The sequence below is a fragment of the Apium graveolens genome, chromosome 7, assembly GCF_009905375.1.
Source record: "Apium graveolens cultivar Ventura chromosome 7, ASM990537v1, whole genome shotgun sequence".
Classification (NCBI taxonomy): domain Eukaryota; kingdom Viridiplantae; phylum Streptophyta; class Magnoliopsida; order Apiales; family Apiaceae; genus Apium; species Apium graveolens.
In genome coordinates this window covers 175,302,657-175,317,139 of record NC_133653.1, presented here as the reverse complement: position 1 = coordinate 175,317,139, position 14,483 = coordinate 175,302,657, and the positions used below count along the sequence as shown (strand labels likewise).

At 32.4% G+C, this 14,483-nt stretch overlaps 1 protein-coding gene across 1 annotated transcript; it reads right to left on the bottom strand.

Moving 5' to 3' along the window:
- Positions 1-153: 153 nt before the first annotated feature.
- LOC141671839 (CDPK-related kinase 3) lies at positions 154-8,381 on the bottom strand. The gene is made up of 11 exons (XM_074478224.1): positions 7,658-8,381; positions 5,958-6,088; positions 5,566-5,607; positions 5,378-5,486; positions 5,178-5,256; positions 3,627-3,923; positions 3,070-3,179; positions 1,800-1,907; positions 1,379-1,441; positions 798-965; positions 154-691 (listed from the first exon to the last, which is right to left on the bottom strand). The coding sequence occupies exons 1-11, from the start codon at positions 8,174-8,176 to the stop codon at positions 557-559; spliced, it is 1,761 nt and encodes a 586-aa protein (XP_074334325.1). The 5' UTR covers positions 8,177-8,381; the 3' UTR covers positions 154-556.
- Between the last annotated feature and the right edge of the window lie 6,102 nt (positions 8,382-14,483).

The window sequence follows — 14,483 nt, the reverse complement described above, 5'->3', positions numbered from 1 at the left end:
GTTTTCCTCTACGCAATTAATCACTGTTATATATCCTGAAATAGATATGCCCTGAAATAGTTCATGACCTCAAGAAAGGGGAGGGGAACTGCTACCATGATCAATGGTTTCACAGTTCACACCATTAACTTTATGTAAAAAAAACAGCAGAAATATCAAATCCATATTTTCATTGTTTTGAATCTCCATAAACTGCACAAGAGTTTAGGCACTTCAAATAGTCTGTTCCAGAAGAATCCTTCTATGTATTATCACAGATCCAAACGCAACTTCCGGACCAGACCAGATATTTTTAAACCAGAACGTTCTACAAACAAACTTTTACAAGGTTTAAAGCTTGAAGCTAAAACCTGAAAGAATTTCTGCAATATGGGAGGACTTGGACAACAAGGAAAATTTCTGCCAATTTAAATTGCCTAGACGGAATCCCCGTTGACTACTATATTTCATTTGTACACAATTTTCGTCTCCCACCTCTAACGGGAAAAGACCTACCTTCAAATCTTTTAAATGCCATAATAATCAATTGCTATCTTTTGCCAAATTCTAGAAAAAGCTACTGATGTCTTGTATTTGAACTGCGAATAGTCACGCCATGCAAAAATTTGGTATATCCAAGCAAACTGAGCTTCCCATCTCCTCTGATCCACTCTTTAAGAATATAATGAGCAGTAGGACCCAAATTCAGCTCCTGCATTAGGAGTTTCACAAAGTCAAACAAATGAACATTTCTTAAGAACAGCTATAAATATGTAAAGATTATACTGGACAAAGAATCTCAAGTCATATATACATACCCGTGCTAATTCTTCTACTGAGATTGCCCGGTTACCCTCCTGTTCAAAATGCTCAAATGCTGTAGATGCAATATGCTGCCACTCTTCACGAGCTTCAAGTTGGTATGTGCTGATTGCAGCTGCACAGAATTCCTCAAAGTCCATCTTTCGATAAGAAAGAGGAGCCATCTACAAAAAACAATAGACATAGAAATTATTTTTCTAAAGAGCTAATACATTTTCATCAATTTATAGGACACTAATCTCTGTGATCAACAGGAGTGAAAGAATGCAGTTAAATTCTATAAAAAAATAAAGCAATTTATAACCTTATATCCATTTCTTAAGCTGGTGATTGACCTCAAAAAAACCAACCATGCGAGAATCCAACTTTTGCTTGGATTGACATGATCAAGTATTTAGAACAATTTATTACTATTCAACGTGAAATAAGTATTTTTTAGTCAATTATTTTGCTGGATGTCAACTTCAATTAGGGGCACTCATGGAAGGACAGACAGGTATAGACACATTAAATACAACCACAACATATATCAAATTCAAAGATCATGTACAGATTGCAGGTAACTTGGGCCCCTTACCGAATTAAGGATGTCAGGAACCCGCGATTCCTTCATTGCATCAGTCGCATTTCGTAGGAGAGCCTGCATATACATTTTCAATATACATCATCCTATGTTTTTGTAGCTTAAAACGATGAAAGAACCAACATATGATGTACTTTTTCTGATTATTCACCTTTGACTTTTGCACGTATTTTATCATGCATAAGATACTAATAAAGCACGCACTTTATGATTCTTCCGTTGAAGGAATTTTACTGATTAGAATTCCTTCAACAGAAGAATCATAAAAAAATAGTAGTACTATATTCTTTATGAACCTTTAAAAATGCAAAAAGTCTAATTATTAGTCAGGGACAAAGGGAGTACAGTGTCAGGGCATCATTTACATCTAATACATAAGAAAGAAGATACACAACATAGGATATGAGTGAATTACCGTTCTGAAGTTATCAAGGGAGATGCGACCATCTTTATTAGGTTCCATGAGCATAAATTGAGCTCTAAGGTAAATCAAATCATCCTCAGTTAATGCTTTTGATAAAGCCTGTATAAATTTAATAAACAAAAAGTGAACATCAAATTTTAGAAAAAGAGACTAAAATCATTTTCAAAATTTATGAGAAAATAATTTAACCAGACTCGATATTTCTTGTCATGCATATGCATTGATTTAAGCAGATAAATAAGAAACAATAAAAAATTGATACATTACTCTCTTTAAGGTCCCAAATCACCTAATTCTCCTTAAATCCCTCTTGGGTGCTATAAATTACTCCTAGTCTTAAATAGGTTTCCAGTCTATGAACACCTAAACATCTTTAGGATACATCCTCATCAATCAAAGAGGCTTTCAGTTTCTGGGGTTCTCATTTGAGTTTTTTGAGCCTTTGTGTTCTCTTTCTTTTTTGAGTATTTTCTGCAATATTCGGCATATTTAGGACAACTGTATTGGGTGCTTTCCGCGCTGTGCTTCTACCTGATCTAAATTCGTCTAGCAGATACTAAACCACTGGTTCCCAAGTAGTCAGTCATGCCATAATCAAAACATCTGGTTAGAGTAATTCTACTCCCAGAATCAAAAAACTCGAAACGATGAGCTATATAGCCAGATACAGAACGGGTGTCCTTTCTCTATAGATGCTTCAAAGTTCACATCTTTTCATTTTTTTTGCTAAATACACATCTTTTCATTAAAGCATCAAAAATAAGTGAGTTATACAGCCAGATACAGAACAGGGTGTACTTTCTCTTTAGACTCCAAGTTCACATCTTTTCATTAAAGCATAAGAAATAGGATTATGCTTCAAGTACTTTAAATAAGGAGAGTGACAAAATATGCATCTGAATGTCAGACTTGATATTTCTAGAAACTGGCAACATGGTCCATGTTTTAAACACTGAATAGGCAAATGACATTATAATTTATAAACAAGTACAAAATCAAATCATCAGACTAAAAATTAAACATAATACTAAATTAGACGTGCCTGGCAAATTACAATATTAATCTTATGATAAGTATATTAGATTACATTTAAAATGATATCTTAAACTAATAATACAGAACCAAACAAGCATTATGTTCAATTTAAGATATTAAGATTAATCCAAAAGCACAAAAAGTTAATTATATTCTTTTAAAAAACTATTTTTAGCATAGAATATGGATAAGATTGGTGATTAAAAGAAACAGGAGATATTAGTACCTTCAATGCCGCGCGTTTGAAAGGAGTGGCATGAAGATACGACTTCACCAACTTATACACTAATATATCTAGAGGAATAGGATGGCTTTCACTTCGCAACCAGGGATGAGCTGCAAAAAAATGCATCAGAGGTACAGAGGTGATTATTATCATTATTACATGTTACTCGTGTGTTCTAGCCAGAAAATCTGCACTTACAGGTAAGATAATATCATCTATTATCAATTTACATGTTTCTAACTAATAAATCTAAAAACCATACTTTTCATAAAAATAAAATGGTGTAGGCAACATGATCAACTAGTGATAACTGTTTTTGTTAATAACAGCTGGTGAATATTACCAACATCGATCATACATAGAATTCATAAAAATAATACTTGCGAGAAGACATGTTATTTTTATCTGTAACTTTCCTTTTTTTAAAATATTGATTATACTTTTAGTACACCCTAGTCGCAAATGACTTGGGAAAGGAAATTTCCATATATAATTATATAAAGGTGTATTTGCTGACAATATCCTGGAGAAACACTAAAGGTAGTTTAACAACTTACTTAGAGCTTGTGCAGCACTCATCCTTTTTCTGTAGTCTTTGTTTAGAAGCCTTTTAACGAAGTCTTTTGCTTCTACAGATACAGAAGGCCAAGGCATATCATCAAAGTTAGGATCAGCTCTGAGTACAGCACGGAAAATTCCTGATTCTGTTCTTGCCCAGAATGGCCTGCTTCCACATAACAAAATATAGGTAATAACACCAATACTCCAGATATCTGCTTCCACGCTATATGACCTATGCAGGACTTCCGGTGCCACATAGTATGCACTTCCAACAATGTCGTTAAGCCTTTCATCTGCAGAAACATGCAACAGACTTAAGTGAGTAATGGAGTATACCTATCCTTTATTTTCTGGACTCTTCACTTTTTATGTAATACTCATTTTAGATACTACATGACATGGGAGTGGGAAGGGGTGGAAGTGGAAATGTGAGATTGAGTCTGATCCTTCATTCTGCAACCGGACACTTACCCCGGTTACCCCTCTAGAAATTTAAAGAAAAATATATGTAGGTCACAGTTTATTGATTGTGTCTTAAATGAAACAAGATTAAAAAAAATGAATATCACATACTGTATGGAAAGACATTAAAATCATAATGTTAAACTGTAAATATATATATATAGCGTGTGTGTGCGCGCACGCGTGTGTTGTGCACTTTGTGAATAGTTTTAGTAAAGCTTGAATGTCTAGAAAAAGCTGAAATAAAAAAATCTGACATTAAGGACGATTAGTTATAAGTCTTGACTCTTGCACGAATAAGAACATAATAGAGGAATTAATGATATTTTCATATTAAACTGAAGTTCTAGATTGATGATAAGCTGAACATTATTTTCTGATATATTTGTTCTCTTCTTGCCAAACACTGAATAATAACTTACTACTGAGTAATTACTCATTATCTGGTCCTGGTAGATGATCAAACTAAACATATTTAATAGCACAAAGCACACATTCACTAAACTACCATTGTTATTGTATAAATGATATTTAAACATTCACTAAAGATGATAGTAATCATATGCAGACAGTTCAAATGAATCTATGCTACTGATTTACAGATGACTCAAGCAGACAAGCTCTGTAACTACCTTCACTTTGTCCACAAAGTAAATATAATTTTTGAGCACATGAATTGGAATTGATACAGAATAAAGTATAGAAAGTGCTTGTTGTAACGCCTGAGTGAGTCTCACATTAACTTCAGAATGGAAATGCTCCTAGAAGATATAATAAAACGTAACATATATGAAGTTGAGAAAATATTGTATATACATAGAACCGCACTTAAAGGAGTCATCTGTTTTCACAATTCTATATTATAAGATTGTTGTAAGTGTGATTCTAATTTCCAACCTCATTCAACATTAATAAGCGAGGAAAGTTACATCAGTAGTAATTCTTAACATAATTTCATGACAATAAATGTGTGCATGGTGATGTATAATATGCGTATACGATCAGACACACCATCTCAATAGCATAAGAGATAGACTCCAGGTAGATATATTAATGGTACAACTCAGTGAATCTGCAATAAGTACCTGGTCTGATAAAATCAGAAAGACCAAAATCAATAAGCTTCATATCGGCATCTTCATTTCTTGAGCTAAACAGGAAATTCTGTAATGCGCAAACCAGAAAACATATCTTAATAAAAAAATTATTAAGAAAAAAAACATTAGTAGTTCCGTCATGAGATGACCAATTAATTAAAGATATCAATTTGGAAACGGTTAGCAACCTCTGGCTTTAAGTCACGGTGCACAACTCCTTGCAGATGACAGAAAGCAACCACACTCAAAATTTGAACAACGATAAGCTTTGCATCCTCTTCTGTGTACTTTCCACCTCTGCTTGAATGGTAAGCAATGTAAGTACATAAACAGAAGCTGTGGTAATAGTACGAAAATAAAAGAATGTCTAGTGTACCGGGACAATATCCTGTCAAGTAGTTCTCCACCTTCACACAATCTGTATGATGGGAAGAAACACACAATCACAACATGGTACATCAAAAAATTTCACTAAATTCTTTGACATTTAATTTACTTAAATAAAGACAACCAGTCAACTTCAACACGGTTAAACTAGAGCCAAGAAAACAGTTCTATCCGGTTTGCTACTTGGTTTCTGATTAAAGAAGCTACTTGATTAGTTAAAGTAAAGCAAAAACATTTGTGAACCCGATAGTTGACAAATGATAGTCAGACTAGATAACGAAAAACAAAGCCAGATCAATTCTTTAAGGTTTGTTCAGTGAGAAACGACAATATATCATAAATCGTTATAATGGTTCGTGCAAGGAACTAGAAAATACATACTCCATGACTATGTAAACATTGTTGGTATCTTCGCAGGCATCATGATATTTGACCAGATTCTTATGCCCAGATAAAGCTTTCAATATTTTCACTTCTCTGCGAACATCTTCAATTGATATTGCTGTAGTCATCTGTAAAACCAGAGATTGTTAAGGTAGGGGCACAACCGAAAATCAATTATTACAAATTTAGCTCTGTTATAAAGTGCGGAAAATGGATTGCACAATGAACATGGGTTTGTATCATGTTGTTTTGGCTGTGAAATATAGCAATAGAAGCTCATATACATGTAAAGAAGTAAGAGAATAAGCCTTGTTGGTAATTTAATTAACTTCAACACCTCAACTGGTGTAGACCTCAGTGAACATGCTACTTGAGCTTACAATCGTTAAACAAACAGTTTAAGGCATTAGCATCCAGAAGAAAGTGAAATGACAGCGACTTGATTCACATATCTAGAAGTTTGGCGGGTTAATGAAGAATAGGTATAGAACCAAGTGTTAACTTTTAGATGAAACCGAAATTTGCGGTGGAATCAAGGGCTGACGATAGCAGCGCAAATGCCATAAGGTTATGAACATATAGAATACAATTAAATGCTTGATCCAAAAACGGAAACTTAATGTGCACATGAAATTACTGCTAACGTAAGAACAAAGTTAAGTATAAGAATTAAAATACGTGATCTTTCTTATTATTAACATTTAATATCAAAGATTAGACCCTGACAAAAAAAATATCAAAGATTAGACAAATTTTCTCATCCACCTTCAGTTTAATAATCTTTATGATTCCATGTTACAGTGAACAAGTGTCGAAAAAGCCCTACTCATATAAGAGAGTAATCAAGACACCATTGACAGACCGGTATTTCTTTCATGAAATTAAATAATCTTTCTTATCTTGCAACTGTCTAACATGTGTCAGTTTAAACATAAGTAGCACATTGATAGTAAAGGAAATGTTAGCCATTCATGTAGACATTTAATAACAAGCTCATTAGGTTTCATTCGCACTTTTTTCATGCAATCCTGGCATATCATCAAATCATTTTATCTTTGCACAGCACACACATCTCATCCAACATATCTTAGTATTCAAAAGGAATCCATACTCTGCACTGTTAATTAATAGTAAAATATTTCCACAACTAAATCACATTTCATTCAACTGTACTGGGACTGGAATCACTAAACGAGAAAACTCGAAAGCTTCAAAATATACAACTCAATTAGCTAAAACGTGCATCATAATTCACAAATAAACATAACACACATATACCAAGACTTTAACCACCTACACCACATAAATACATCACAACCGTCACCCACAACCTATCTAACAAAGTATTTGTTTACGTACGGACATAGTTCTCTCCTAAATTAAAACCAACTCCTAAACAAACATATCACATAAGGCACATTACATAAAAATGTAGAAGCAGTCGTAACCATTACGGAAACAGCCTCTACACCCCAAAACAACAATCAAAGATAATATCTTAACACATTCTACCCTCCTCATTACAAGAACACCAATTAAATTCACAAACATAACACATAAGGCACATTACATAAAAATTTAGAAGCAGGCGTAACCATTACGAAAACAAGCACTACACCCAAAACAACGATCAAACATAAAATCTAATCACATTCTGCCCTCCTCATTACACAATAACAATTAAAATCAGAAAATACCTTTGACTTGGAAATAATCTTAACAGCAAGAGGATGATCTCTGAGATCACCTTTCTTTCCTTTAGCATGACAGGTATGACCAAAATGGCCTCGACCAATCTCCTTACCCAAATCATACTTGGCACCAAAAGTCTTATTAAACCCAAAATTCTTATCCAATTGGTGATCATTATCAGAAACAACAACACCGCCATCTTCAGGAATGGGGCCTTCCTTGGGCTTACCAAACCTCTTATCAATCAAAGCCTTAATATGTTTAGCCGGAGAAGGCGGAGGAAAGGGGCGTTTAAAGAACCTTCTAGGAGTTGATCTTGCAGGCGATGGAGAAACCCCAACAGGAAGTGGGCTTGGCCCATCTTGAGGATATGGGCTCGGCCAAAGATTAGTGTTTGATGATCTTGCTGGTGTTGCTCTTGCTGGTGTGGTTTTCGAGGTGGCTGAAGAAGGGAGTGGAGAGTGAGTTATAGTGGTGGGTGTGGGCTCCTCTGAAGGTATGGTCTTGCCGTAACACTGCCCCATTGATTGATGAGGATTCAAAACTGAGAGTTTTGCTTTGCTTGAGAGGGGTGTTGTGTTTTTGTGTATGTATAGGTTGGGTTTGTGTATGTATATTGTAATTGTATAGCCTGGGTTTTAGTATAGAAGGAGTCAAAGAGAGGTATGAATTAAAGTCAACTTATTGGAGGGTCATGATTGTGACACGTGTATCATCTTAAGGGGAGACAATGAAGCCTACTGGACGAGGAGGACGAGAGATCTACGAGAATGGAGGAAACTTGTAATAAATTATAGAATTTTCTAAGATTTATATATTGTTTTGTAATAATATTATATTAATAATAAGGTAAAGGTAATTATTCATCTCGGGCCTAGCCCTCGTCCTGAAATTTATGTTAGGTTTTCCATAAATATATATTCTAATTTTATTTCAGTCAAAGTTACTTTATTGAATAAAAAGTAATTTAATATATTATGGTAGATATCACATTTTTCTTATGTAAATTTATTCATCCTTCTTTTTTTTCATTTCAATAAAAATTATTGGAAGCAAACGGCTTGGAAAAAATAAATAAGTACAGCTTTTTTCCTTATTGTCTCGAAATTGTTTGAAATTTTTTATTATTACAAAAATAATAAATAAAGTTTATACAAATGTACAAGATAATCGACGCCGCTATGGCTGAGCATTCGGTCAGTGCGGTTCAAAATCGGACCGAACGAAATAGACCGAAAAACCAAATAGTCATTTTTTCTTGGATCAAACCGGACAGAACTGAACAGAAATAATTCGGTTCGGTCTGGTTTTGGATCGAATAGACCGAAAAAAATTTCAAAAAGAAAATTGCATTAAAAATTAAATCACAAATTATAAAATTTAAAATAAAATAAAGTAATGTGATATGTAGAGTTTTAATACACCATAAATATAACAAATTAAAAATTTTGATTATAATTTTTAAAATATATGTAAAATATATATAACACGAAATTATAGTATTTATGATTTGGTCTATTCGATCCGGACCGATATATTTGTTAAAAGAACCGAATCAAACCGAATTTTATAGACCGAATTTCTGAAAAATTTAGGACCGTACCGAACCGAATTTTTCGGTTTCGGTTCGGTTTTGCTCAGCCTTAGACGCCGCAATATATCCTTTAATAGCAAATTTTATTTTACGAAAATTATATTCAGTCAAGATTGTAGTCATAATAATTTTATTCATAATTTTCTGTACTCTCCTAATAAACTCAACAGTATTAGATATCAGGAATCCAAATATGTTAAAAATAAAAACAAGAAAACGGGTTGACTAAAAATTAAACAAAAATAAGAATTAAGAAATAAATTTAACATTAAATAATATTTTTATGTCAAAAGGAAGAGGCATGAACTCGGACATAAGTTTTTACACAAAATAAGATTTGAATTAAAAAGTTAAGGAGAGGTGACTTTGTCAAACAAACTAAGAATAAATAAAGTTTCAGTTTAACGACATTTAGTATTAATCTATATATTATAAATTGTTGGATAACACTTTCATAAGATTTGGTATTCATATTTTGGTTCGAATTTAATTTTTAACTTTAATTTGACCCAGTGGACTATCCATTTTTAGGTTTGGTATCCATATTAGGTTTATAAAAGATCTATATATTTATTATGACCCATTTTAATTATTGAAACTTTGCAATACAATTTTAAATATGAATTGTGTTATTATGATAAATTTTTAATACAAATTTGAAGTAAACTTTAAATTTTGACAGATCTATTTATAAAAATAATCTCATAAAATATATAACATAAAAATAACTTATGTAACGAAAATAATTCTTAAATAAATTTATCGTAATATGTAGATGCAATACACTTATTATATAAATAATTTAATCTTTCAAAATTATATTATTTAATTTTAATTATAAATTTATTTATTTATTTTACTAAATAATTTTTGAAATACTCACAGGCTATAAACTAGTTAAATTTAAAAAGGTGGATGGTTACGTACGTAAAATTGAGAAGCTCTGATCTGTGTTTAGCCAACTACTCCGTTGGTTGAGAGAGACTTGTTTAGGGAAAATGTCGGCGGCAGATGAACCAAGTCCAGGCACTGCCTGACACTTTTATATTAAGAAAAACTTCTAAAACATCCGCTAATTCCGGAAAAAAAACATCCGCTAATCAAATCGGTATAAATTGGTATTGGTTTGCGTTACGAATTCTTCGCTTCTATAATTGTTTACGAACTAGGGACTTTTTGTCCGTATTACGCGTGTTCTAAATTTCTTCAATTTTGAATTTTTTTTCTCAAAATTTTTAATTTTTATAACATAAACGGTTATCTTCTAGTATTATTTAATTTATTTATTACAGTTATTTAGGTTTCGTTTATTTTGAAATATAAAATTGATATTATAGTTTAACGTTAAATCTCACTATTTTATTTTAGTTTTCTTTCTCTCACATTTTAATCAATTAAAAGTCTCTTAACTCATATTTTAACATTTCTTTTTTATGTTTTTAGTAGTCAATATTTTAATAATTTGTACAACAAAACTGAATTTATATATTTTTTTAAATTAAATACTTTTTAAAAAAACCCAGTAAATATTTTTGTCCGCTAACACAAAAATTCGTCCATAACTTATATAATTTTAACTATATTACAAAAAATGCCAAAGTCTTACAGAGCATAAATTTGAGATCCACAAAACTAAAAATAATCAACTACCATTTCATACTGCATCACCGTACACATACATTACTACCCTATATAGCTAATGGAGCCAAGCCGCTCACCGATTTTAAGAATACGGGGAAATGCTTGTTTCCAGACTTGAAATTAATCATCACATGTGAAAACATTACCACCTTCAAGAAAAATCACTCTCCTATTAAAAAAGTACTGCCTTCAAGAAAAATGACTCTCCCATGAAAAAATCTTCCTCGATATCTACCCCTGCAGAACATCAACATTGAGAGCAACTATCAAGTTCAATATATATTCTCATCTGGAGCACCCATTTGACCTAACTGAAGTCTTAAATCTAGTACAAAATAAAATTAACACCATAAACTGACTTACACTACTTTCTGACAAACATGACAAACATACTTACCCTTGAGGTAGCCATTCATAATTATTCAGACTCGAACTAAATGTACACCAAACAAAAAGCCAAAAGAATAGAATTTACAGTACTAGCTGAGAACATGAGCTCGAATTATTTGACCACGATTCACTTCCGCCATCTTATCCCACATCTTGTAGCCGCTTATCCTCAGCACTGTCAAACATTAGTATAGCAGGTGTCTCTTCTATGGTCTTGATGATTGTCGTCGTGTTTTTATTATCATTTGAGTCGAGTAATATAGTGTCTTCCGTTTAATTATAAGAGTGTCGAAAATAGCCTTGTCACTTGCACAAATCAATCAGAATAAATATTTTGTCCGAAAGATATCTAAAAAGCAAATAGTGTGTAAAATATTGAAAACAAAGGACAGACAAATAAATTTTAGTAAACGTGTTCCCACTGTTGAAATATTTAATTTTAGATCTTCAAAGCAAACATGAAGTCTTCCTTTGTCAACACATCCAGATTGTCAGTTGTTGGTTGCACCTTGGCCACCTTGGCGATAGCCTTGTTCTTTGACAACCACCCTCCTGAAATACACCTACTATCTTTCCATCCTTGATCCACTATGAACCAAACTTAGGATTCTCTGTTGCATTAAAGATTACTGCATCACCAACATTGTCACCATAGAGTTACCATGACAGGTTGAAAGAATTGAACATGAATAGAATAATAAAAGATAGTCATATTCATCAATTGTTTTTCCCTATTTACTTGCAAAAATTGCACGTAGTTCACTTGTTTTTTAATCTTTGTTTACTTTGAAATTGTACTATTTGAAATTAATAATTTTGTTAAAAAACTGTTGCTCAGGACACAGAGATCAAAATAACAGTCACTTATCATGAAATATCATATATGAAAAAATTTGAATTTTTATGAAAAAGAATTGAACTTTTTTTTAATTCCATAAACAACCTGGGCAGCCAAATTTTCTAATAGAAGTCCTTTATTCCATAAATCATGTTGATATGTGTCACTAAGGGTTGTGTCTTTCCTGCATGTAGTAGTAAATCACTTTCCCTCACAAACTCTAATGTATCATCCTCGTTTTAATTAGTCATCAGAAGTCAAAGAAAAGTATGTAATCCATAAACTATTTTTATGACATTATATTTTTGTACAGTCTAATATAGTGAAAGAGATTTTCTCTACATGAATATCTTTTTGTAGTAGACTAACATTGTATCAAGGCGGGTCTGGAGATACTTCAGTCATTATAACCATAAGCTAGGAAATCATCCAATCCTTCTGCAGGAAAATCTAAATGACGCAATACTTATCTACATCTTAATTCATTTCTTAAATTTTTTGTGCTTAAATGAGGTCAAATTATTAAAATATAATCATACTAACAATGGCAAGGTGAAGTCATCTTTTTAATTATATCCTCCTGAACATAGAAACCAAGTACATTTCATAGTATGAAGGCTACTGAGCAACCAACTTACTAATCTAGCACTGCAACCAACTAACTGATTAGTTATTTAAGGACATCACATTAAAAATTCTTAGAATGGCCAAGACTCTTTCCCATAAACCTTTTCCACCATTTGTAAGGTTTCACTCAATTTTTTTTATAAATTTTATTTGTATAGGAAGTAGTATATATGATTTGTTGAATATTCCCATAAGTATATTAATATCACTGCATATTCAGAAAAAGTAGATTTAAGCTAACCATTATCCGTTACCTTCATTACTATATCACAACCTGCCATCAGTTCACCTTTGAAGTAAAGCTCTGGAATATTGAAAATGGAGCTTTTAATTAAAAAGAAGAATCAGGGTCGTAGACAACATATGTAAAGTTGTGTAGTTATGAGAGAAGCATGTGGACCTCGACATGAGATTCTGTTATGAGAAGACCTACCAGACAACAGCCTAAAATCCAAAATTTTATAAAATCTAGAATTTGAACTCAAAAATAGCAAATCAACCTAAAATCTAAAATTTGAACTCAAAAAAAGCTCAACAACAAATAAATGCATACCAACCTTAAATCTAAAATTGGACTAAAAAATAGCTCAAACATCACGTCTTTAAATAGAAGACACATTTATAATTATGTAACGGATATCAAAGAATAGATATAAAAAACTGAGTTTAGCTTCTTACCTATATGGACCAATTTGAACCATTGACAGCCGGTTTTAAGCCATTCACAACCTGTTTTGATCCATTTACTGTCCTTGCATGTTCAACTGATATTGAATTTTTTTCCATTATAAAAATTAACTGCACTGGAAGATGGAGCAAACAAATATACCTCGAACTTGAGCTTCAATACGATTCTCTCCAATCTGTTCCTCCTTGAATTGTTTAAGGAAGGGCAAGGATCATTCTTGGCAAGGATCATTGCAACTGGACCTGCTAAAAGAGTTTAGGTGGGTTCAATCATCCTTGTTTAGAAATACTATAGGGTTGATGTTCAAGTTCGATACCCGCATTATCTACTCTGGACCGTTACTTTAGAACACTCACACAATGCATATTATGTGCAGTGGCAGTACGTGCAAAGAAGGATTTTTCTTTAATATTTATCATCCAGATAGATAGAATTGGAAGTACTTTAGAATCTATCCTGTATCATTATCTCTTCTCACAACATTGTGTTATAATGTGATTCTTAGCTGCAGAATGTAGATTTTTTTAACTTGCAAGCGGTAATGGACTTTTACTATACTGCAGTAACCCTTTTTATATCTCCATATACTATATATGTAGGCATATGCATCAAGAGAAGGTGGCGGAAACATTCAGGAACTTATCGAATTGTGTAGCTACTTTGCTCATAATTTAGAGCAACGGATTAAAAAGCTTACTACAAAATTTAAACAACAGGATTCATTTAACGTTGAGTTTGTCATTGTTAGTTGATTTAATTCATTACACATATAGTATTTGTAAAGATATATTAGTAGCTTATGTGTTTTCTTACGCATCTTGTAGAGTGGCATTTGCAGCTTTAGCACCTTTAGAGCTAATAAATGGATAAAATTGTTTGGCAATGCTTTAGATAAGCTTTGTCCCTGAAAACAGAAAGTTATATTTATGAGATACATCTTCAAAGAAAATTCAAGCCGGGTTAATTAAGGGTGTCATACATACATACCTTATGTTCTATAAAAATATGCACCTATTCAGTTTTAACTACAATACTTATATCCAGAAAAATAGT

Coding starts and splice junctions, on each gene's coding strand:
- LOC141671839 (XM_074478224.1), bottom strand. CDS start 8,176: ATGGGGCAGTGTTACGGCAAGACCATACCTTCAGAGGAGCCCACACCC. Junction 1,442..1,799: donor CCCTTGATAACTTCAGAACG/GTAATTCACTCA, acceptor ATGTATATGCAG/GCTCTCCTACGAAATGCGAC. Junction 692..797: donor CAGTAGAAGAATTAGCACGG/GTATGTATATAT, acceptor CTCCTAATGCAG/GAGCTGAATTTGGGTCCTAC.